This window comes from Paroedura picta, chromosome 6, assembly GCF_049243985.1.
Source record: "Paroedura picta isolate Pp20150507F chromosome 6, Ppicta_v3.0, whole genome shotgun sequence".
Lineage (NCBI taxonomy): Eukaryota > Metazoa > Chordata > Lepidosauria > Squamata > Gekkonidae > Paroedura > Paroedura picta.
Genome location: NC_135374.1, coordinates 93896251 through 93922109, shown reverse-complemented (window position 1 = coordinate 93922109; position 25859 = coordinate 93896251). Strand labels below are relative to the sequence as shown.

Below are 25859 nucleotides of genomic sequence, written 5' to 3'. Positions count from 1 at the left end.
GCCGGCTGGCGTGAGTCGTCGGGAGCGGGCCATGGCTTAGCCGCAAGACATGTAAAAACCCCTCAAACTCCAAGTATTGGCTTAAAAAATGGAGCCCGGACATTTTTGTCTGCTCGCACAGCACCTTGTTTGACGGGCAAGCAGTCTAAAATGGATTCCACAAACAGCACGCGGAGAAGCGAGGCTGGTTTTTAAAAACTATTGCGGAGGGGCGGGGTGGCCTTTGCAACCCTTGAAGAGAATGGGCTGGTTTTGATGGATGGCACGTGCTCTCGTCCTGTCTATCTAGGATGACGTAGTCTGCGGCCTAACTGCATATTTTACAATGTAAATGTTTTTTTAAGCACTGCAACTTCTCATTGTATTGCACAGTCGTGGGTGGTGCTGGCATCGGGGAGAATGTAATCAGCGAACGAGGTCAGGCCAGGGTGTAGGTTCACCCCCGCAGGATTACAGCTCTGGAACCCAAAGCACACCCAACTACCCCTCGGTTATAAAGGCCGGCCGTAGATGCCCCTGGCTCTCGCCGCGACTGCTAGCCTCTGAATGCCTGGCCTGGCCTCACTGGACGTTACTACGTGCGAGGTTAGATCTGTCACTGCCGATTCACAGATGCGGATTACCCTAAATTGGGAGGGGGGGGTTAAATCGCCGCCTGGACAGGACCGGTGATTTTTGGTGCTGATTTTAGCCCCTATGCTGCTGTGGGCGCTAAGTGTGAAGTGAAGTCTGATGTAGGAGCGGCAGCACTTGTTGAGATGAAATAGGGATAGATTTTTCCCCCTAATAGCGGAGGGGATGGTTTTACCGGGCACCTTTCTAAAACGCAACCGAATGTGCGTGTCCGACGGCTGCCTTGCAGAGGTGCAAAGTGCGCGCCGCCTTCTTCCTCAGTGCCAGCTGATTCTCGCCTTTGCACCCTGGGAGGGGGCCCGGTAGAAGGGAGCTGGGTTCTAATGCTGCCCGACTGCCGCGGGGCGGCGAGCTCGCCTGGGAGGGACTTGGTGGGCTCCGTCTTGGCAGGAGAACTAGGCGTCTGTCTTCCTGTGGGGCATTGCGCTGAAGCCGGGGAGGCAAGGCTGATTGACAGGAGCCTCACTCTGGGCAGCTGACGCAGCCGGGCTCCGAGTCAGGCACGCTGCTGCTGCTGCAATCAATGGAGCTCGTCTTTGAGGGGTCGCTGCGCTCCTGCGGGCGAACACGGCAGCGTCCTCGCTGGCGTTATTCCCAGAGGCGTGGTCCTCCGGGCCGCTGTCTTGCAGCATGGCCGCATGCACAGCTCGCGGGGCCCCGTCGCTACACGCGTCTCCCGCCGCCCTCCGCTTGTGAGGCGACCTTCCTCTCCTTCCTTGCTTCCCCGGGCGGAGGCCCGTTGCCCAGCCGGCCCCCCCTCGCAGGAAGGCTCGCCCCCTTTGCCCGTCGCCGCTGCGTTGTCGCTCGCCTTGGCGCGTCCAGCATTCACACGCGCGCCCATGCGAGCGGCCGCTTTGTGCGTGAGCCCGGGGGACTGGCGGGTGTGCGCGCACGAAGGACGAGGGGAGGAGGCGGAGGGGGAGGAGGAGGCGGGGGGCACCGAGCGCAATGCGCGGTGTCGGCCCGCCGGGGAGCGGCGAAGGGGAGGGAGGCCGGCTGGGCGCTCCGCCACACTCCGCCGGGCTCCGTGAGGGGATGAGCCGCCAGCGGGGCCTGGCCGCCGCCGCGAAGCCTCCGCCGAGCTCCCGCCGCCGGGGCCGAGGGAGCGGCAGCCGCACACGGGGCTGAAGGGCCAGGCCGCGCTCCCTGTGGCCGGCGAGGGCGCCTTTCCTGCTGCGGGGGCGGCCGGGCCCTGCGGGAGCGCCAGGAAGATGCGGCCTCAGCAGGGCCCCCTCAGGGGCTGAGCGGGAGGGGCCGAGGGGGCGGCGGGCGTTAATCGCCCCCGCCTCGCTCTCCGCCCACCGCCGGCCTCCTCCTCCTCCTCCTCCTCCTCGCGTCCCGCGGGCGGGCGGGCGGGCGGCGCGGCCATTGCGGTCCCGCCACCCGCGGTGGCCGGGCGGCCGGGCGGGCGGGATGATCACCAACACGCGGGGCTTCCTGTGGTCGGACCTGGAGACGCGGGCGCTGCTGGAGATCTGGGGGGAGGCGGACGTGCAGAGCGCGCTGGACGGCAACTTTCGCAACAGCCATGTGTACCGGGACGTGGCCTGCCGCCTGGCCGAGCTGGGCTTCGAGCGCACGCCCGAGCAGTGCCGCATCCGCATCAAGGGCCTCAAGCGGCAGTACTACCAGGCCCGCGAGGGGCTCAAGAAGAACGGGCACGCCCGCAAGATCTGCAAGTACTACGACGAGATGGACCGCATCCTCAGCTGCAGGCAAGCCGCCGGAGCGGCAGCGGGGGGCCTCGGGGTCGACGGGCACGGCGCGCCCGAGCGGCCCCTCACCCCCGCGGCGCTGGCAGATGGCTGCCGCCAGCCCTCCGCCTTCGCCGCGCCCCCTTCGGCCAGGCCAGGCGTCCCGCCGCGCAGCAGCCGGGAGGCGGGCCCGGAGGAGCCGGACGACGACGACGACGACGAGGACGAGGAGGACGGCGAGCTCGGCCACCCCCGCCTCAACAACTTCCACCACAACTCCGGGGAATGCTCCTCTTACTCCGATCACGCCATCAAAGTGGAGTGTCCCCCCTTCGCCATCCCGCTGCCGCCTGCTGATGGTGAGTTTTTAAAAGGTGGGGTGGGTGGGGGTTTAACCTTCCCTTCCCCCCCCCCTTCGTTCCCCAACCCTCAGTGCCAGCCTCTTGATTTGCACCTTTACAGAGACCCTACTCAGGCTTCAAAACACATGCACGTTTGAAATGCTTTGTCTTAAGGCGCTTCTGAAAGGGGGGGGGGGAGAAAGGTTGCACTGCAAAAGCATTCCCATCCCCTCACCCATCTAGACAGAGGTTGGAAATCTCTTCCTATGTTTTCAGTTGCACACAATAGGGAAAGAAATTCCCATCCTGTTAAGAGAGGTTTTGATGTTCCTTTAGGTTAGGCAGAGTTCCCTTTAAAACTGCCTTCATCCCTTCCCTCTACTTCAGTTTATAGGTGCTCTAGAATCAGGGGGCTCTCTGCTTTTAACTATGCCTGTTACATATTAATTGGTAGCCTGGCTTTTGTGCACTTGTCCCAATAGCACAGAGTTCTGCAGATGTTAATTTTTCACTTATTCTAGGCCTCAGTTGGGGGAAATGTTTTGTATGCATGCATGTGAATCTCTCATGTCTACATACAAAAACCCTCTTATACACATCCATGAGACATAGAAATATTTGCTTAAGGGGGTGTGATGTGTAAATGACCCATGCAATATATCCGCATATGTGATGTATTGTAAGCTGAAGAATTCCCCACTCTTCTGCAGTGGCAGGGTTACTGCTGTAGCAAATCTTTGCCCCATTGCACATTTGAAGAATTTGCAAACATCCTTAACCGATTAGGATATTATATCCACCTTTCAGTGGAGATTCAGAGTAGCCCACAAATATTGCCATCTTGATCTTTTTATCCTTACAACAGCCCTGTGAGGTAGGCTAAGCTGGTAGTGACTGGCCTAATGTCACCCTGCATGTTTTGTGGAAGTATTGGGATTCAAACCTGGATCTTATAGGCTTTAGTCTGACAATCTATTCTAACCCTTACACCAAACTGTCTTGCCAGTCTTTTCTCTTAAGGAGACTTACTTATCCTGGTTTAAGAGGAAAGCTGTTTCTTTGTCTGCAAATGTAAACATATAGTCTGAAATATAGGGAGAGAATCAAGAATCAAAATCCTTTCAGGTCTAAACATGACCCATCAACCCTTGAAGTTTATAATAAGTCTGCAGGCCTTTTCCACAGATACTCTTTCATTTCTCATATACAAACAGAAGTAGAGGAAGCATCTTACATATGTAAATACAGGAGCATGTGCCTCATTTTTTGAAAAAGATGCTTGGCAAGACTGTACCCTTTGCACATAGTTCCTTGTTTTTATTTGACTTTTATTTTAATCTGATGATGACTAGTACACATGTGTATGCACTTTGTATACATCTGGATTTTAAAAGTGACATCCTCAGCCCATTGACTTGCACTAAAAAAACCCTTATTTTTACACATGAATAACTTCAAAGAGGGTATGTTTACAGTTGGATCCCTTTGTGATGCTGATCTGGAAGCGTACTGAATGAGGTAATTGCCTGTAATACACAAGCAAAAGTGAGCTGTTAAAATATTTTAACAGGTCAAATAAATATATGATCATTTATTTTTTTAGGTATGCTACCTGAAAAATCCTTAGGATTATTAGAAATTATAATAGAATCTTTGGATTCACATTTTTCCAATTTTACTACAACTATCCACTAATACATGGTTGTAGTGATTACAATGTTATACTAGGATCTAGAAAACCCAGCATCAAATCCCCAGTCTGCCAAGGAAGCTTGCTGAGTGACCTTGGACCAGTCAAACACACAGTCTAATTTACCTCACAAAGGGTCCCCCCTTGGGGAGAAAAGCAGGATAAAAAATAAAGAAGTGAATATATTAGTTGTGAAAACATCAATGCATTTCAGGGTTCAAACTAACAAGCATGTGTACGTGATTAAAAATTTGCAAGCAGTGGTTACTTAATCAAAATGTGACTTAGAAGGGCATTGTTAATGATTTGAAAAAAGGTAGAATAGAAATGACATAAGTAAATACATTTTAACATCTTTTTTAAATATATAAAATAATTACTTTCCTTTTAGGTTTTAAACAAATGAATGCTCACCCCAACTCATCGCCCTTATTGTCTCAGACTAAAAGATCAAAAAAACGCCACACAAACTTAACAGTGGACAAAATGATGGAAAAGTTTTTGCAACAAAGCATGGAGACTGAAGAGAAGTTCTACAGATATGAAGAGCAGCGGCTTAAAATCGAAGACAAGCGGCGAGAAGCTGAGCATGCTAGAGAGCTCCAGATGTTGCAGATGTTGGGACAGATGTTGGCGGGAATTTCTTCTACGGTATCTCAAAGGTCACAGTGTATATCAAGCAATCCTTCTCAGAGATCATATCACCGGTCATACGGAGACAATTTTAACTATAATTCTATGGCAGCAGCACTATCTCCACCCATAGGTACTTCATTCTGTTGCATAAATGATATCTGGACCTGGTAGCTGGTATTTTTATTCCTGTTATTGATTAATTCTTTTTTTTAAAACCATTGGTTAAAACAATCAAAACCTCTTGTATTACGTTAAACTGGAATGATAAAAGCCTGTATAAACATGGCATTTGTGGAAGGTCTTGCTGTTCTATAGACTTGCTTTTGGATAGAACATGACTCTAACACAGTGCACAGACGTCTATCTTTGTGGCAGTATACATCAGTATTTGAATGAGCCTCTTGTGGCGTAGAGTGGTAAGGCAGCAGACATGCAGTCTGAAAGCTCTGCCCATGAGGCTGGGAGTTTGATCCCAGCAGCCGGCTCAAGGTTGACTCAGCCTTCCATCCTTCCGAGGTCGGTAAAATGAGCACCCAGCTTGCTGGGGGGTAAACGGTAATGACGGGAAGGCACTGGGAAGGCCACCCTGTATTGAGTCTGCCATGAAAACGCTGGAAGGCGTCACCCCAAGGGTCAGACGTGACTCAGTGCTTGCACAGGGGATACCTCTACCTTTATATCAGTATTTACGTCATAGTGATCATGGTGGCATAAAAGCAAATTCTGTTCACCTGGGAAATAAGTCATATCGCTTAATATTTAGTGTTTTATGGGGGTGTTGGATTTCGTAATTGACAGTGTTCAGCTTGAACCACAATAAAATCAGAGTCCAGTAGCACCTTTAAGACCAACAAAGATTTATTCAAGGCGTGAGTTTTCAAATGCAAGCACTCTTCCTCAGACTCTAAACCTCACGCCTTGAATAAATCTTTGTTGGTCTTAAAGGTGCTACTGGACTCTGATTTTATTGTGCTACTTCAGACCAACACGGCTAGCCATTTGAATCTATCCAGCTTGAACCATGTTAGAAGTAAAACCAGTCAAGGTTGTGCATACTTCGCTTTTTGGCTGACTGTGATCTCTAACTTGCTGTGAGGTTTTATACTCGCAAACCTTACTTAAATAAGTTTGTTGCTCTCTCACATCAGGTGAAAAAAATTCTGTTTTAGATCTTTGGGCAGTTCCCACTCGATTTCTTAGGTCTTCATTAATCTGCACCAGTGTGAAATCTTCCTTTTGTAAAGGCTTGTGGTTGCAGCCTCACAAGTGACATCACTTCCTGCTTTATTAAACAGCAATGTAATACTTTTGCCCAAGCCCTGCTGACAGATGACCCTGAAGCGGCCTTCAAGTAGCAGTGCGTGTCCTCATAGGCAAGTATAGTGATAAGAGATGAGTTCAGTAATGCAGATGACTTCTTACCCTCCAGGCCATATCAAGTCCATCTGTTTCAAGACTCCATCATATTGACAAGATTTTTGAGACATGTACTCAAGGACGCTCTGAATTTGAGTGGAGTGCTTATAAGTTCTGTGAGCCCAGCTGCCACCCCCTTGTGATCTGCATGTTTATTCCTGTCTTGTTTTGCAGTCCCAAGATTAGTAGTGGTAGACAAAGATTTTGGTTGTTGTGGCTTGTTTGTTTTGTCACCTTGAATTTCTGAGAGTCTCAGTAACAACTTGAAAACTGGAAGAGATCTTCAGGTACAAACCTGTTCTATTTCGATGGGGACTGTACTAGTATTTGTCAAGGCTTTGGCAAACCATTTTTGTCTGTGGACTGCATCCTCTGGACTCATGAGCAGAAAGCTCTTGTGGATACTGCATTCCCCTTGTTCCAGCAGCCCTTTGCTATCCCCAGATGGGCAAGCAGATACAGGGAGGTCAAGGGAGTCTCATGGGCAAAATGGCACTGGGGAGAAGTCTGCAGAAATTTTGGGGAAATTTCCCTGACTTCCCTGTTGTGCCAGGAGACTCCACAACATCAGTTTTAGGGATGGAGAAAGCACAAAAAGGGACTATTGAGGAAAAGGAGAAGAAAGGAAAGTTTCTGCATTTGTTGCTAAGGTTTAACCATGTGTATTTGATAGATGCCAACTTTGGTTTAAATGGGCTTCATGCACTAGCTTGTTTTCCGGTGTTCATTAATCTGAGGTAAATGTTGGCCTTTGGTTCTGTGCTCATGCTTGCTGAAACACCTTGTCTCAAAAGGAGGAAAGAAAACTCACATTCCTTACCATTCTTTAACTTCCTTTTGTGCCTGTGAGAGAGTAACTGTGCTAAAGGGTAAATAATTTATATGGAGCATTCTGTGTGCCCTTAATTAAATTTTGGGGGCAGCTGAGTTCACTTTTAAGCCTTCAGTTGGGTTGGCATTAGTCTGATTTCATAATCGCTTATACTGAGAATTGTTACCACTTAGTAGCTATTTGTTCGGGTACCTGTGCCATAGTTATACAGCCTGATATTTTTTGGGGAAATGGTAAGGAAAGCAGTAATTATTTGGAAAATATCTATATGGTTGAGCACAGTGATTTATCTACTAAAGGAGAAAGGAGCAGCACTTATATTGCTGCTTCTGGGTTTTTTTAAGCTAGGCTCCTCATTAAAACTAGAAATGCTTGTGTCAGAAGCTTCTTGATCTTGCCCATCCTATATGCTTCGGAAACTGTATGGAATAATACATGTATAGTGCTGAGCAAAGAAACTGAATCCCCTCATTGCAGTCCAACCCATTTTAGTTGATATTCTGTTTTGAAAATGCGGAAAATTTTTAATTCCCATGATTGTAGAGAAGAATCAGAACACACACTGTTGACATTAAGAGAGCCTGAAGGAGTCCCAGAGAGATTTCACCACCCACCATGCTCGTCCCTTTTTCACTGGGCTTGTCACCCCTGAGGACCAGTCTTCCTTTTTAGCATTCTACCAAAAAATAAAGTGCAACTAGATTAAGTCACACTCTGAGGTTTTTGTAACCGTATTCTGGTTATGTAATCTCAGTGGCAGAGAAATGGCTTTATTGCAGGAAGGCTTCTAACTCAAATGATGAGCTAGAATTATTGACCTGTAAGGATCTGTATCTCAGTATATATCAGTCTGCTACTGGTGTGGTTGTACTGAGAATGAAGTAAGAGTTTTTTGTTGGAATTGCAATTATTAGACTGCCTTGTTGAATATTGACTTTTAGAGTTTTTTATTCCTCTAGGAAATTAGTGTTACTTGTTAAATGTATTTGATAGTGACAACCAAGCACTATTTGAATTTTTTAAAGTAGGTAGCCTCGCTTTCAAGGGAAACACTAACGGAGATCAACAGTTTGATAGCTATTATGTACTATGAATGTTTAGTTGGAATGACAATACATGAAGTTCACCAATGGGGGAACTTTTTAAGACGCAAAAATATGGAATAGAACATCATTTTAGAATAAAGCATGTCAACAGTTTAATACATTAATGTGTCCCAGCAACATTAATCTTTTTTTCTGATTTGCAGTTTGAGATTTAAGTGATTAAGACCCAGTCTATGCTTCTTGCCAGCGCATATTTCTCCTGCGCGGTGCTTTGTCCCCAGTTGTGGGAGTTGGTTGCATCAAATGAAGAGAGGGGTAATTACAGTTTGCAGTTCATCCCAAGATGCCTTTTAGATTAGGGACAGGACACCACCGTGCTTTCACTTCTTTCCTTACTTCCTCCACACATTGCCCTTTCTACAGTGCCAGTTTTAAAAATTGGGAGCAGAGAACCAGTGTGGCTATTCCAATACTACTACTAATGCTGGGAGTGGAATCCAGTCCAGGTGCAGAAATCCTAGTTCGCACTACTACTTAATACCCTCTTGTTTGGGTGTCCTCTGTACTACTTGGGGCATTTTCAAATTATGCTGGGGGGTGGGGGATGGAGATGGAAGTACTATGCCAGCCCTTCAATCCCTAGAAGATAGTCAGACTCCTTAATCCTGGGCTGATATTTGTCAGCTACCGCATTATTATTATTATTATTATTATTATATTTATATTTATACCCCGCCTCCCCCCGAAGGCTCGAGGCATCTGGCAAGGACTATAACAGGATTAGCATAATTTATACAATCTGTGTCAGGTTCCCACACTAAGTCTGGGGGTATTTCTGAGGAAATTGTATTCCTATGTGCTTTTTCCTAGTATATATCCTGTGCTTTCAGGCATGGCCACTGTAGGAGAATGGAAAGTTAATGTCTGGATATGCAGGCCCACTGTTTGCAAAGTTACACAGATGCTTTCACCTGTTAGTTTGGTTGCTGATATCAGACGTGCAAGGATTAGTAACAACTGAGATAGCTTGCAGTGCTTAAAATTAGGAATGTGCCCATCATACGGGATTGTAAAGGCATGGCTAAGAATTATGAATATTTAAATTTCTTGGTAGTATGTCAGAATTCATGTTAAAAGTTAATGCAGTCTTGTTAAATGTAGTGTAATCAAACTTTTGTGTTTCTTTTTCAGTTATAGAGAGATCATTCTCGGTGCACAAAGCACATTCGATAAAGGATATGGAGAATATATTTCAGCTGGTGAGAAATGTTATTCCTCCTTTAACTGCCAAAAAACATAAAGGCCAAGATGGACGAATAGGGATTGTTGGAGGATGCCAAGAGTAAGTTAAAGGGAATTTATACACTATTCTTGCAAATAAGTCTTCAACCCTGACTTACTTACTGATAGCACCATAACAATTTGTAAGGGGGGAAAATGTCTTCTATTTTTATGAAGCGTCTTTCTTTGCCTGGAAGACTGTTCCTACTCTCTTTAGGGGACCGGCCAAGTGGCCATTGACAAGCTGCATGTACATGTTTCTGTTTAGATTCCTGTGGCACATGAATTGCTAACAGGTCATATTCAGTCATCTGCATTAATTTCAGATTCAACTTCCTAGTTGATTATGAAAAAGTTTTTCAAATTTTGAGACCAAATTAGTTATGTGTGAGTCTGAGGAGAAGATTAAGTTGCACCGTCTTTAGAATTCTAGAAGAATATTCTTCTACTCCACTGGTAGAGATTATTCAGGAGACATTTGCTGTTCCAGTTGCTTCAGAGGAAGGACCATGCAGATGACTACTATCTTGTCCAGTGGGAGAACCTCCCTCTCTTTCTGTCCCGCTTGCTTCAAAGCAAAGTAATGGTACTTTCTATAGGGTTCCAGTTCTGTGACTCATTTTGTTTTGGTAATTTGTCTGAATCTAAGGAGGGAAACTCCTGAAACATGTGTGTGGTACTGAGGAGAGTTCTTACTGCAGAAAGAACTTCAGGAATAGTTCCCGTACAGGCACATATAAGCCAGGTCCAATCCAATCTTTATTTACGGTCATTTAGACCAAATTTGTAGATGCACTACTATACAATAAAGGTAAAGGTATCCCCTGTACAAGCACCAAGTCATGTCTGTCCCTTGGGGTGACGCTCTCTAGCGTTTTCATGGCAGACTCAATATGGGGTGGTTTGCTAGTGCCTTCCCCAGTCATTACCGTTTCATTTTACCAACCTTGGAAAGATGGAAAGCTGAATCAACCTTGAGCCGGCTGCTGGGATTGAACTCCCAGCCTCATGGGCAGAATTTTCAGAATGCATGTCTGCTGCCTTACCACTCTGCACCACAAGAGGCTCATTTACTATACAATAGCAGTTTGTAAAAGGGAAGATAATACATTAAAAGGTTAAAAAATGCATCAACAATAAAACTTAAAACTTCTCCCGCATAAAAGTCAACATTTAAAAGTATTAACTGCGGTTGACTATTTTACAAGGATAAAATGAGCCATAAAAAGCAGTAAAACTAGCAAAGCTGTTAAAATATAAAACAAAAGACAAGATTAAGAGACGTATGATAAAAACTGCTAACCAAAAAACATAAGACGTTCTGTGGACCTATTATGGCTATACATCAGTGACCCAATCTTTCCTAGTTCTTAAAGCTAGCCACACAAATTTTGCTACTTAAAAAATTACCTGTATCTGATAGCAATATTTGCAGGCAATGCTTTCTCAGGTTGTGAGGCCATTCTGTAAGCGTTGGTACTAATGCACTTGTGCAAATATGATTGCACTCAGATACAATGTGTTCTGTGTTCTCTACTTGACCCTTGTTACAGATACTGAGCCGATCCATGAGAGGGAGTCCATCAAATGTCCCACTCAAGTAAGCAGTAGTGGTTGGGCATTGTGACGAAGGTTTCTCTTCAGATCGCATAAATCTTTCGCCCTAGCCAGGTCATATCTTCCTCCTTGTCAGGCAGTTAATGAGGCTGGCTAGAATCCTAACTTAGTTCACAAGCACAGACTATCCTTTGCCTGTTTGCACAAAACTCTTATTTTCCATCAAAGCATGAGGGCAAGGAACAGCTGGGAATCATACCAAACCCTCCAAGGTTTATTTATGTAGCAACATACAGTTGGTTCTGCCTTGATATCTGAATCAATCTGGAGCCTTAGAGGTCTTGCTAGCAGAACTCCAGAACCTTGAGAATGTAAGCTTTATTCTGTTTTGTGAGGGCAGAAAGGTGAGATAAGTTTTGTTAAATATTATATGTCCCTTATATTGAGACAACTAATATTGCATAATATTAAGAGAGCATGATTTATTGTGTATTTTGTTATTGTTGCTTCATTGATCTAAAAGCTTGGCTGAACTGCAAAGAGCGTCTTTTGATTGAACAACCAGAGTTGGTGTCTCAGAAAGGTCACATTCAAGTTCTGTATAGTAGATTAAATGCAGTCATGCAATGTTTGTCCTAAGATACCAGCAATTATGACAGCTCTTTCATACAACCAAACCATTTTTCTTCTTCTCATGAATAAATTCTAACCTTGTGAACAAAATATCGAAAGAAGCTGGCTGAAGAAATAAGTGTATCGCTTGCAGACTATCACAGCAGTGATAATAATCATAGAATTTTCTTAGACTTGACAGTTATGACAGCATCAGTTTTAACATCTAAACTTAAAGTAGGCACGTCCTTAACAGGAGGAAGAGATAGATCATCTTTTAATTACTTAAATCTGCTTTGATACCAAAGTAGATCTGCTTCTAAAGCTACGCCTTTTCCTTTGCAGGTACACAGGAGCACCATATTTTGCTGCAATTTCAGCTCTCAAAGTGGTAGGTGTTTTTTATCTTTGCATGAGGTGTCTATTCCAAGAGTTAGGCGACTAGGCAGCTCTGAGATAATCCTACATAAGCCCACTGAAAATGGTATTAGGCATTGGGTCACAAGCAGTAGGCAGACAGCAGTCTAATATTAAGTATATTTAAGACCCATTGAAATGAATCAGAACTGCATATTCTGATAGAAACTGACAAGACCTTGTTTAGATGGCTTGTCGCCATTTTGATAATAAACTTTAAATTGCTATTCTATGCAGCACAATGCCCAGTCTGTCTGAAGTTATTGAAGTAATTTTCTGCTGTTTTTAGGGGGCTGATGAGAATGCAGCCTAAGATCATTTTTATATTCTATGAACATCTGTTTTAGTGAAGTCATCTGTAGGTGCGAAGTCGGACACGACTTCGCACCTAACAACACCTGTAAAGCAATTGCCAGGTGGTACGTAATGCTAGGAGGCCATAAGCTGTTTTTATTTGCCTATTCGGTATTGAATGAATAATTAGTTCTTGATGGTTTAGTGTAGTACTATTCGAATCACCATTATGTTAACTCTCCTAGGGTGCCGATCTGTCCCACGTATTCTGTACCAAAGATGCAGCAACTGTAATAAAGTCTTACAGCCCAGAGCTAATTGTTCATCCAGTTCTGTAAGTAACTTTGAATATTTTGTTCTCCTTTAAACCTCCTTAAACTTGTAATGACTTGTAAGCTCAAAGTTGAGGCCCCAGAATCATTTCAAGGAGACCACCTGAAGCTGAGTCCCAGCCCTTATGTGGCATTCTGAAGAAAGTGTAGACCAGAATTGGCTAGATATCAGGAAAAAACTTTCAGTCATATTGTTCAGCAGTGGAATCGGCTGCCTAAGAAGGTGAACTCCCTTATTGGCAGTCTTCAAGTAGTGGCTGGACAGTAATATATTACTTATCAAGTATGCTTTAGGCTGATCCTGCATTAAGCAGGGAGGTGATGCGCTATGTGGCCCCTTCCAATTCTGCGATTCTATGGTTCTGATACTCCTATTCTCTTAACTCAAGGCTATTAGACCAGGCCAAAATATAGTATTCTTTAGGCCCTGGTAGATAAGCACAATATACCTGGCATTTTTGGTATTGGCTGTGATGATTCCACCATGCTTATCATAATTTCATTCTGTGTTAATTGTAGCAGGTGAAGTCTCTGTGCTGCAGCAGCTCATGCCAACTATAGGATTATCAAGATTTTGTTGTCTTTATTAGCTTATACCATTCTCACCTTTACTTTATCCTCACTACAATCTGGTGAGATCAGTTAGGCTGTGAGGGCGACTGGCCCAAGGTCACCCAGCAACCTTCCCTGCCAGAATGGGTATTTGAATGTAGGTCTTCCAGGTTTTCGTCCAGCACGCTAACCACACTACCATATTGACAGCAAAATTTCTTAATTGTTTTTGATAAGTGGGAGGCAGTGCTAGTCACTGCTTTCCATAATTAGGGATGCTCAGGGCCTCAAGTCAACTTGTTATCTTCCAAGTGATATGTCCTGATTAGTTAAACAGACCCTTGCTATGGCTTAAAAGCCCTGACCTGCATAGCCCAGGCTAACCTGATTTCATCAGGTCTTGGAAGCTAAGCAGGATTGGTCCTGGCTAAGCAGTTGGATGGGAGACCTCTCAGGGTCGTGATGTGGAGGCAGGGCAATGGCAAGCCATCTCTGAGCATCTCTTCCCTTGAAAACCCTGCAGGGTGCCATAAATCAGCTGTGACATTGGCAAAAAAAACCCCCACAATGAACAAAACTTTCCACCTATAAATGTGCCTACGTGCTGTGTGTAATTGTCACCTACATGTCTGCAAACTTTTAGGTAGAGATTTGTTACTTTAACTCCTACTTTAAATATGGGAAAATATGGTGCCTGTAAGGTATCGATTGGAGCTTGACCCTTCAAAAAAGCATTAAAATACATGATTCCCTCTTTTCTTCTGTCAGTATTTTAAAAGAAAAAAAAAATACTAGCCAACCTTCCCTTGCATTCTATTAACATTAGGGTAGTTATTGCACTTAGTCTCTGGGGGGTCACTCCAGAAATTTTCTTCTCAGCTCTTTGCTGAGCCCTAATATTACCCATTTTGGAACAGACTGACATTTACTCTCTTGTTTGTCAGAAGTGCACCTGAATGCATTGCAGTCCATATCATAGGAGCATAGTCATCCATGTCTTCTTGGGATGGAAGCAGACAACAAATTGGATTCTTCGTGTATAGACAGAACTGACCTATTTTGGTACCAGTTTAAGAAAAAAAAATGGTATAATTTGTTCCAGGTTGTTTGTTTGCAGTATACTTGCTGTGGTAATTGCCACTTGGTGCACCTTTTTCTTTCTTTAGTGACAGCCCTGATGCCATTCATGAAGTAGAAAAGTGGTTACCACGACTACACACTGTTGTCATCGGGCCTGGATTAGGGAGGGATGACATACTACTTGAGAATGCCAAGGTAATGATTTTGAATGTACTGGCCCTGCTGAGTTTTTGAAGCTAAATTTCTGTTGCAAGTTCATTGCTGGTAGCTATTATTGAGAATTTAAACTGGAAATCAAGCAGAGTAATAGACCAGCAAAACTATGGTTGTTAAATTGGCCTTTGTGTGAACCTCCCATTGATGACAAGTAAATAGTAACTTCCTTAAAGGCCATAATTTAAGACTTCTTTTGTAAGTTTCCCCAAATTCAGAGAAAGCACTTTTTTAACTCAGTGAAAACCAAGAGATGAAATTAATCTCTCACCTTATTTATATTGACCAGAAATAATCCAGTTCTAAATTCTATGAATGTTTAAATAATGGAAGATGGGAGATCAACAGAGCTTCTAGGGAGGCCCCTACAAAAGTGGGAAGAAGCAAGGACTTCTTGCCCTACTTTTGTAGGGGCCTCCCTAGAAGCTCTGTTGAACATTGGCATACAGGCAGGGCTATAGACATACTAGAACAAAAATCCCATTTTAATGGGGGCTACACTTGCTGTAAAAGAAAGGGGGAAAGACCTTGGAGTTGTAGTGAATAGCTCAGTGAAAATGTCAACCCATTGTGCTGCAGCAGTGAAAAAAAATGCAAACTAGGAGATTATTAAAGGACTAAAAATCAAACTCAATATTATGTCTCTGCACAGATCTGTAGTGTAGCCTCATTTAGAATACTGATTGCAGTTCTGGCCTCATCTCAAAAAAGATACTGAAGCACTAGAAAAAGTACACAAGTAGGCAACCACCTTTCCTATTAGCAAGGGCTGAGGAGTCTGGGACTATTCAGTTTAGAAAAGAGAAACCTAATTGAGGATGTGATAGTCACTGAGTGATTAACATGCAGAATTTACTGCCAGAGATTGTAGTGATGGCTGCATGTATAAGAATATATACATATTCATGGGAGATTGGCTTGTCAGTGGCTACTAGTCATGGTGACTAAAGGAAACATTCATATTCAAAAGCAGTAAATCTCTGATGACCAGTGCTATGAAGCAACCTGAGGGAAAGGCCTTGGCTTTATGACCTGTTGTTAGACCTCCAGAGAAACTACTTGGCCACTGTGTGAGACAGGGTGATGGACTAGATGGACCACTGGTCTAATATAGCATGGCTTTTATGTTGCTAGCGACTGATACATGGATTGGGGTGTGCATTCAGCTAATCCAAGCCAAAATATATCACAAAAATACCTGTATTTTGCAGGTGGATACTGATTTCAGTTTTCTCCAAGTACTAAAATGTCTGTCCAGCCAGAATTAAAAGGCATTTAAAGAGTCCATGTTCCCTTTAAATGCCTTTCCCCTTCCTCCATTGGAAACTATGGAGGATGGGGGCACCTTCTTTGGGGATACATATAACTGGACTCCCAGTCTAATCTTTTTTTTAAAAACTTGGGATATTGTTTGCTATGTTGCAAATTTGGTGCCTCCACCTCAAAAAGTTATCCCCCCCAGCTCCAGATCAATTCTCCATTATACTCTATGAAAGCCATTGACTATAATGGTTCCCATAGACTACAATAGAGCGGAAAAAATTCAGCTTTCCCGAATATTTACCGAATCCAAATACTGAACTGGTACTGGGATTTGGAGATAGTGGGAAATACCAATATTTTGGTGGTTCAGTAATACCCAAATCCAAAATATAATCATGTTGTTATTGTTGTTTTGGCGCATACTCCTAGGAATGGACTATCAAGAGTTAATGCCTCACAACGTCTCAGAATCTTTGTGTGACAGGCTGCCGAAATGGAATTCTGGGGCGAATGTCAGTTAAGAAGTGACAGTTGAAGAAGAGGCAGTTTAACCCTGACTGGGAATGTGACAGAAGGAGTAGGTGGATCAACGAGGACCCACGTTCAAGTTGAAAAGGGAAATTGCTTTTAGTTAAGATAGCTAATCCATGTCCAGGAAAAGAGGAACATGGCTGCATGTTTCTGCCTCCTGAACTTTAACTGTCAGTGAAACCTAGGAACCTATGTTTGAGAGTATAAGGAGACTCTGAAAAGCAAGCCTCTCGCCTCAAAGTTTCAAAGACCTTGTAGAAAAGCAAAAAAAAAACACTTATTGGCAACATGTTATCTTAATTTAGTGTGATTACAGTTACTTTTTTATTATGAGTTCACCTCATATATCCTCCCCTTGATTCCACTTGACCTTTCCCCTCCAAGCTAAATAAAATCCCTTGGTTGTTTTTGAACTTTCAAAAGCCTCTTGTGTGCCATTCCAGAATTATAATATATGCGGGTGATCTTGTCTCTTCCTTGGGCTGGGCGAAAATCTTAAGTGTGAGAGAGGGAAGAGGGTGAGATCACCATAGCATGCAAAACAGCAATTGAGACTCACTTGCCCTGCTATTGTTGTTTTTTAGGTGGTGGGGGGATAAATATAAGATTTCCCTCCTCCATGCAATGACAGCAAGAATGCACACTGAGAAAATGCAAGAGAGATTAATGATTAAGTTGCAACAGATCATTCTCTTTACGAGAGAACTGATTATTCACAATTTACCATAGTTCTGTATTTAGAATCATTGCATTTTAGCCCTGAGGGGAACCTTGTCTACACAAGTTTGCCTCGTTCTTAAAACAAACAGTGTATGAGGAGCTATCCTTTTCCCCCACCCCATCCTCTCACCTTATCTTCCAGCGCTCTGCTGGTGAACGGGTATTTTGTCCTGCAGTATGAGCAATAAGTTGGCCTGGGGGGAAATAGTGAAAGAAGTGAGTTCAGCAAGGCAAGAATTTTCATTGCCTACAGAAACGGGGGGGGGGGGTGCTTTCTCCTTTTTGCCTGAAATCTGAGGGTAAAAACAAGTCATATCGATTCAGGGTTCATATTAAAGGTGTAATATCTGCAAAACATGTTGTTTTCATCTGAAATCAACAGAAATAACTATCTAATAGATTTCTTAATGAAATTACCTTTAATTCTAATAATATTCAAATATTAAAGAGTCTGACTCAGGTTTTTCTAAATGAGTTGAATTAATTTTTTTTCAACATTCCTAGCCGGGGGGGGATCTTATTAAAACAAATGCTACAATATACTATTTCCCCCCATGTAACAATGTGTTCTGCAAGCCAGTCCAAATGAAAAACCATCAGTGCCTCTAGCAGTTGCTTACTGTGGTTCTTGAGAGGTCTCCTAAGGAGTTTTGTACAGACAAGTAAAATATAAATATTGCACCTCCTATAAGAGGTATAGGAGTTATAGTTCTTTGGTTGCCTTACAGGTATGTAGGTCCTAGGCTACTAAGGTCTTTGTAGGTCATAACCAGTACCTTGAATTGAACCTGGTAATGGAGTAAATGCATGTTTTGCCAGTGCAGCATTCAGTACCAACTGGAGTATCCAAATTAACTTTAAAGATGGACCTGTGTGGCATCCACAGTTAAACATTTATTTAATTGTTATGCTGTCCTTCCCTCATGAGCATGGATCCATGCGACCATGTCAGCCAAGATAAAGTTAGGAGGCTGTCTTCCAGACTAAATGAAGCTGAAAGAATGATGGGTTTTTGTTTGTTTGTTTTTTTCCTCTCATTTTTTGGCAGATGGCCTACTTGTAGTTCTGAGCGAGACGGTCTTACCTGTACTTTAAGCAAAGGAATCTGCATTGCAAAAGAACAGTTTTAATTTCTTCCTTATCTATCCATTTATAAACCTACAGCATCCTCTAGTCCAGGGGTAGTCAACCTGTGGTCCTCCAGATGTTCATGGACTATAATTCCCATGAGCCCCTGCCAAGCTCTAGTCAGCAGGACAACTGCAGCAACTAGCTGTAAAAGTAATTTAAATTTCTCCCTACTGCTAGTTTGCTAGGTGTTTGAACCAGAGGACAAGAGGTTCCGCTTCAGCCACTGCCTCTCCAGTATTCCATGCCTGCCTATTTTATTTTCACCCAGCTCTGAATTTATAGACCATAGTGAATGGCCCTGCTATTTTTGTTGTGTTTTGCTTCTAAACAAGACAAGTTGCATGTCTGCTGGAGTTAAAGATAGTCAGAAGGAAGCCGAGCAGGAAGTAGACTTAAGGACAGTGCATTTTTAATTGGGGAAAAATAGCAGCAGCTGATTTCTCAAGCTCTCAGCCGTAGGTATAATGACTATTTATATTCTACCATACTGCACTGGAGCATGCTCCACACGGCTTCACAAATGTTTTTAATATGTGTGGGGTTTTTGGTTAGGCAAGGCGATGTCCTCCTATTCAGACCTGATTTTTTTTTTAAGTATATGTGTAGCTGCCTCAATCTGGACAAGTTTGTGATGAAAAGGGTTGAGATATTTTGAGCAATATGAAAACAAAGGACGTTTTGAACTGTTAGTTTTTTAGAAGCATCCGTATTCATATTCCTCATTTTGAAACTAATATGTATTTGTATGTTTTTAAAGGTGAAATTGTTCTTTTCACTGGTGAATTAACAATTCTTAAAATCTTTTTTTTTTAAACAGGGTATTATAGAAAAATCCAAGGTCAAAGGCATCCCTATTGTAATTGATGCTGTAAGTATTCAGTTTTTGTTAGCTTGTTTGCATGATCGTGTTCTTGGTACTAAATGCTTCTTTCTCACGCAGGATGGTTTATGGCTTCTTGCCCAACAGCCTTCTCTCATTCAGGGTTACCCTAGAGCTATTCTTACTCCAAATGCTATGGAGTTTAGCAGACTATATGAAGCTGTGGTAAGTTCACTTTTTTGGTTGTATCAACTGTATAACAGATTTTAAAAGAAAAAAGCCACACTTAATATTGTCTGTGTTCAAGTAAAACATAATAACATAAAACATAAAACATTGTAATTACCTTCAAGGCCATACGCGGTCAGGGCCCAGTGTACCTGAGGGATCGCCTCCCTGCCTATGCCCCTCAAAGAGCTGTACCAACCAGCTAATGGTCCCTGGCCCTAAAGAAGCCCGCCTGGCCTCGACCAGGTCCAGAGCATTTTCTGTTCTGGCCCCCACCTGGTAGAATGAACTCCCAGAGGAGTTAAACAGTTCCGCAGGACCTGCAAAAAGGAGCTCTTCCGCCAGGCATTTGGTTGAGACCAGGTATAACCAACAGCAGCTGAAGGGCCCTTGCTCCCTCCCTCACAGAACTCCACCAAAGCGCTCTGTACCTGTTTGCACTGTTGCATTGTTTACATTGTTTATATTGTTACCATTATCAATTATTAGTATTATTGCTATGGCTATTCATATGTTATGGATTGTTTCATGCATTGTTCATACGTTCCATGTAAACCGCCCTGAGCCTCCGTAGAGGTCAGTATATAAATATAATAAATAAATAGTAGTGCATGTGACTTCTACAAGAGGTTTATCTAGAAACAATTTAATGATAAATTTGATAGAATGCTGGGGGGGGGATTTCCTTTTACATCACTGAATTACATCTTTAATTCCACATTTTTTCTTTCTTAGCTTAGAGACCCTGTAGATAGTAATGATCATCATGGGTGTGTGCTCAGACTCAGCCAAGCTTTGGGAAATGTGACAATTGTTCAGAAAGGAGAGCGAGATCTCATTTCAGATGGAGAAAAAGGTAAGACTTTGCAGCTTAAAGCAAAGACTCAGCAAATATATTTATTACAGAAATTTATTTTAAAATGGATAATTACTTTGAAGGTACATGTGATATATTGGGGATTAGTAACATTATTAAAAATAGGGTAATAGATATTTTATTAATACTGATGATGATGATTAGAATTGGTTAGTTGATCTAAATAATTTTAATTGTCTATTAAAATTACTGTTATTGCTCACTAGGGTAAAATTGTTCATAGTGAATTACCACAGGGAAAATGGAATGTTTTTTCTAAGTGATCATATGCTAGATTGGCAGAAATTGCAGGGCAATTGTGTAAAAATTTCTAAATGTAACTATTGGGAGTTAACTTTTTCGTCCCTGGCCCTAGCCTGGTGGAATGCTCTATCTAATGAGATCAGGGACCTTAGACACGAGATGTTCTGCCAGGCCTACAGTTGAGGCCCAGAAATAACATCAAGAAGATGCTGGCTTCCCTGCCTGAGAATCCATCCAATTAACCAAACCATCCATGCACTTAACCCCACAGTAAGATTTTAAATTGCAAAAAGGATCAAAGCTAGGTGTAGTGGTTAGGGGAGCAGCTTCTAATCTGGAGAGTCAGATTTGATTCCCTGCTCCTCCGCATGCAGCCAACTGGGTGACCTTTGCCTAATCACTGTCCTGTCAGAGCTGTCATCACACAGCATTTCTGTCAGAGCTCTCTCAGCCTCACCTACCTCACAGGGTGTCTGTTGTGGGGAGAGGAAGGAAAGGCGATTGTAAACTGCTTTGGGACACTTTCAGGTTAGATATACAGTATTTGCTGGCGTATAAGACTACTTTTTTCCACTGAAAAACATGCCTCCAAGTGGGGGGGTCGTCCTATACGCCGGGTGCACTTCAGTTGGGAAAGACATAGCTGCCCATAGTACTGTAATGTAATGTAACAAATTCTGTATTTTGAGTGGAAATGTTGGGGGGGTCATCTTATACACCCAGTCGTCTTATACGCCGGCAAATACGGTATATGTAATCAGGTTAGATTACATATATAATATTTGCTAAAAATTAAAAATATGTACTAATTGTTTTGATATTTGGTGGCCAAGGAAGGGTGGAATACAAGAACAAAATAATAATAATAATAATAATAATAATAATAATAATAATAATAATAATAATAATAATAATAATAATAATATACATGCAGTGACAAAATACAAAGTGCTTGCAGAGTTCTATTTGATGTTAACTATTGCCTACTTAGGCTCTTAACACGATGGACCAGTTAGCCTTTAAATTACTACAGCAACTTCCCTTTTGAAAAGCAATGTTGCAACAAACATAGCTAGATACATGAAAGATGCAGCTCGCGACTTAGAATATGAAGAGGTAGTAAGCATTATAAAGGTATCTTGTAAATGCAAAAATAATGAATCTTTGCAAAGGCAAAGATAACATGGCAGCATCTTAAATCTGGGGAAATTAGAGACTAAATTCTTGTTGTGCAAAACAGTTTACATAACCTGCCCAATTAGGCCTCTGTTTCATGTCAGTTGGCCTACTCTTCAACCCCTAGTGATCACGTCTCAAGTACAGGAAATGTTGGAAAACTAGTAAAAAGTTGTACAAGTCTAGAAATAAAAACCCTCACAGGTCTGAGTTTATATGAACAAGGAGAATAGCACATATCTTACTGTTCACAAGCTGTTTTTGTTAAAAAAACTCAAATATATCCCACTGTTTTTGTCTCATAGTGCTTGTATGTAGCCATGAAGGAAGCAGCAGAAGGTGTGGCGGACAAGGGGATCTCCTCTCAGGGTCTCTTGGAGTCTTAACACACTGGGCCTTCCTTGCTGGACCAGAAAAAACAAATGAGTAAGGTGCCATTGTATACTGAACGTGGATCATTTAAGGGGTTTTAAATTCCTAGAAAATGGGGCGGGGCGGATATGCATGCGCCTGTTTTAACTGAGATTCTTGTGTTGTTTTCAGTCAAAATCCTTTTCTAGTGGCTGCATTTGGAGCATGTTCACTTACAAGGCAGTGTAACAACCAAGCCTTCCAGAAATTTGGACGATCTATGACAGCCTCTGACATGGTTTTAGAAATTGGAGCAGCCTTCAATAAACTCTTTGAAACCTAAAACCAAAGCAACAGAGGAGGAGGAACACTCAGTGCGGGCAGTCATGGAAACTATGTTCAGACATCCGTGCAGAATGAACCCTTTTTCAAGTGCTGTTAGCAATATTGGTATACTAAGTAGGGGGTTGTTTTTTTTTAATTTTTAAAGATAGAAGAATTGTAGATATTTTTTAAAGCGTTTGGAATACTGGTGGGGTTTTTTTCCAGCTTAAATAAGCTGTAGTTGCAGAAGTTATTAATATAATAAAACAAAACTGAAAGTATTTCCCTCTGTTCTATTTCACAATTATTGAGCAATAATTAACTGGTAGCAGCAGGAAAACTGCACCTGATAAAAGGGTATAATCTGGTTAACGGTAAGGAAAAGCATTTGATGGTACAATCCTAAACAAGGTTATGCAACCTAAATGCCTTCAAGGGATTTAGGATGTTGCAGTTCTGTTTAGGACTGCACTGTCACTTTGTGAAATAAATGGGATTTTAAAGACCTTTTACTGTGGCTGGAATGTGTCATCATATTTTTCTATCAGCTCAGCAACAATGCCATCTCTATTTTGTTTAGAACTCCTGCCAGGTTTTAATTGTGCAAAAAGATTGTGCTTGCTTTTAGAAGGGAATGAGCAGGGACTGCATGCCAGTTGCCATAATCAAATCCTTGGCACAGAAGCACCAATTATAACTCCCTGTTTTGGGGGTACAATGGAAGAAGGGATGGGTATCACCAATGTTTGTGGGGTTGTTTTGGGGTTTTTTAGTCTCTTTAGCAGTTCAGGAATCTGTAGAACTTGGCATGCAAGGTAGTATTTATTTAGCTGAAGAATGTATTAAAGCGTTGTCTACTGTTCAGGGCTAGTTTAGAACATGAAACCAAATCATTTGCAGACCATGTAGATAACTAGGCACACCCAGATAAAAAGATTCAGGGTTTTTTATTAAAAGGCTTAGGAAACAATCTACCATAAACAGCACCTGTGCACATTTGATAAAGTCTGTACACAGAAGCTGTTGATGGAGTGGGCTCTTCGTGGTTTTTATATTAGCATAAAGCCTTCTCTAGTTGTTGGTTTCAATGACACACAAATGTAATTTTTTTTTAAACCACCAGCATTGACTAACTGGAGATTGACAGCAAAAAGGTTTGCTTTCAGTCATGTAACATCACTAAACAGTTAGCCCCCTCTCAGAGAAATAGGTTGTTCAAAGATCTGCTGTATCAACTTTTCCTTAACATAATGGCATTTAATACCTTTATATACAAAGACAGCACAAGCAACCAAGAGGAAGGACGATAGCTGCTCTAGGTGTATTTTTTACTGGTTTTAGCTGCTAAGGGTTTAGTTTTAAACTTATTTTTGTAGGATCTATGCACTATTTCCTGGTGGAATATTTTTCCCTTGAATGACTTGCTACCCAATCCTATGCATGTTTACTCAGAAGTAAGCCCCACTGAATTAAAGTAAGCATGCACAGGATTACAAGCGCTTGTCTACAATCTAGCTGTAAGCCAGCATTCCCAGCTGTATAGGCAATTATATCTTCCTCAGATCTACTACAGCTGAGAGTGGTTTGGCTCTGCTTGCAATGAAGGTGACAACTTCGCATCAGTTTATTTTGTGCTCACGACTAATATTTTGGATGCACTGTGACTACTACCTCAGAACACATTTGTCTTTATAGAAAGCATTTCCCCGTGTTTACTTCCATCAATGTTCAGAGCACCAATTCAAACATTCCCTCCAAAAACAACCTGGCATGGTACCTATTTGTGAACTATGCAGGTAGGATGATCGTCTCCTCTCCCAATACAACACATCCTTCCTTTTTCTGGTGGTACAGCCCATGGATACATCCAGTATGTCCTTTCTGAATATATGAATATGCTTAATGGCAAGGCTATATCCCAGGGCACGATCCCTTCCTGCTGCAGGCATACTCCATTTCCCATTCAGTATCCACAGGCTCCTAAATAGTTGACCTCGTTGCACCTCTCCAGTCCCCATGTTTGGGTATGAGCAGAGACATCCCCGTATGTAGGAAGGGAAAACACAAATCTGGCTCATTTCAAATAAAATTGGTGCCCACATTGCTAGCATTACAATGCCTTGTGAAAAAGTCACTGTCATTTAAAATTGAGCTGTTAGTATATAGAGCAGGAGACTTTAAAATTATACCTGCAGGGAAACCATATAAGATCTTGGATTTGTCAAACTGGTATCTGGACAGCCAGTAGAGTTGAATCTGCCTGTTTTAATGGTATTACAAAAATTGGAAATATGTGGCTCATCAGTGTATAAAGGTTTTACAACTGAAACAATCTGAAGATGTAGCAGTTTTAGAAGAAATAAAAATCTGGCAAATGAAGCAGTTGTCCCGTTTTCTGTGTTCAAAGTCAAGATTAAGTTCTTCCATGTTACACTTCACATATGAATTTCATCAAGGTCAAAAACAACCTTATAAAGGGGGCAACTGTGCCAGCTATTTGATGTATAGGTTAAAAGATTCAGGCCTGTTAATAACAGACTGCAACTTTGCAAGCAAGACACCTATACAAATAGCATCTGTGTTGAATTTTGTCTCCTCACAATAGAAAACATCGAACACATTTTCAGCTTCACATCTTTATAAATACCCTGGACTTTCCCAGTCTACCGTTGGCACTTTTATGTGAACAGCTTGTGCAGTAAATCCTGTTGAATGATTTGTAGTGGGGAAGAGTGCATTTCTTCTTCCACCTTTATGTTGCTAATGAAAAGTGTCCAGATTCTTGGCTGCTGACTTGTCCTCTCATCACTTATGCCGTGTAATAGTTTTCTGGACATTCACAGGGCCTTTGTAATCAAAGGGGAAAAATGATTTCTAAAGGTAGCAGGTTTAATATTGCTTCTCCATGCCGCATTAAAAAATGAAATGTGAATTAAATTTGAATTAATATTTGTGGATGACATCTCAAGCGCTGTAACTAGTGCTCATAGGTGATCTCCCACACATTGGTTTGTTGCTACTTTTAAATAGTCATCTAGCTTGTTTGGAACGCTTTTTGCTGTATTACAAATATATTTGTAATGAAACCCATTGTTTTGCTACCAACCTCTGGGGAGGGGGTTCTGGTCATATTAAAGTAAATAATGGCTCCCCAAAATCTGGCTAATATGAACATAAGTAACTTACCGCTGTTCTCTCTGGACCTGGTGGTGGTCATTTCCCCAAGAGTTTATTGTTCAAGAGATCCCTGATGAAGCGGCTTAGCTCCACAACTGATAGTGATAAGAAGAGGTCTGAAAGATTTCAAAACCAAGACGACCTAAAACCATGGACAATGGATCTGCAGGGTGCTCCAGAAAGCACCAGTCTTCTAAATGTAAAGTGCAGAATGTGAGAAAATGTTGAGAAGAGCTTGATACGGAAGTCTAGTAATTCAAGGCAGAGATACTTTGAACCTCTTGCTATCTCCACAGTATTGATCAGTCCAGTTGTACTCCACATTTGCATCAACTCTTCCCTACTTCCTTAATGGGCTCTCCAAGTTCCCACGTAGAAGTCATACTTCTGTC

General features: G+C 42.4%; 2 protein-coding genes across 11 annotated transcripts in view; one reads left to right on the top strand and one right to left on the bottom strand.

Annotated features, from left to right (window-relative positions):
• Window positions 1–24669, top strand: part of NAXD (NAD(P)HX dehydratase) — a 25001-nt gene extending 332 nt beyond the window's left edge. For 2 of the 4 annotated variants that reach the window (XM_077343762.1, XM_077343760.1), the window contains exons 2-10: window positions 9480–9630; window positions 12084–12129; window positions 12695–12783; window positions 14500–14608; window positions 19089–19139; window positions 19212–19316; window positions 20055–20175; window positions 21921–22041; window positions 22159–24669. In XM_077343762.1, coding sequence (XP_077199877.1) covers window positions 9480–9630; window positions 12084–12129; window positions 12695–12783; window positions 14500–14608; window positions 19089–19139; window positions 19212–19316; window positions 20055–20175; window positions 21921–22041; window positions 22159–22309 — 944 coding nt within the window. In that variant the 3' untranslated portion in view covers window positions 22310–24669. Of the gene's footprint in view, window positions 1–7; window positions 2687–4749; window positions 5125–5927; window positions 8604–9479; window positions 9631–12083; window positions 12130–12694; window positions 12784–14499; window positions 14609–19088; window positions 19140–19211; window positions 19317–20054; window positions 20176–21920; window positions 22042–22158 lie in introns of those variants that run through there. The other 2 variants (XM_077343758.1, XM_077343759.1) reach the window with 2 other exon arrangements.
• Window positions 3975–25859, bottom strand: part of CARS2 (cysteinyl-tRNA synthetase 2, mitochondrial) — a 50288-nt gene continuing 28403 nt past the window's right edge. For 2 of the 7 annotated variants that reach the window (XM_077343764.1, XM_077343763.1), the window contains exon 15: window positions 24536–25859. In XM_077343764.1, the coding sequence (XP_077199879.1) occupies window positions 25816–25859 (44 nt within the window). In that variant the 3' untranslated portion in view covers window positions 24536–25815. Of the gene's footprint in view, window positions 4195–15046; window positions 17335–24535 lie in introns of those variants that run through there. The other 5 variants (XR_013232137.1, XR_013232138.1, XR_013232139.1 and 2 more) reach the window with 5 other exon arrangements.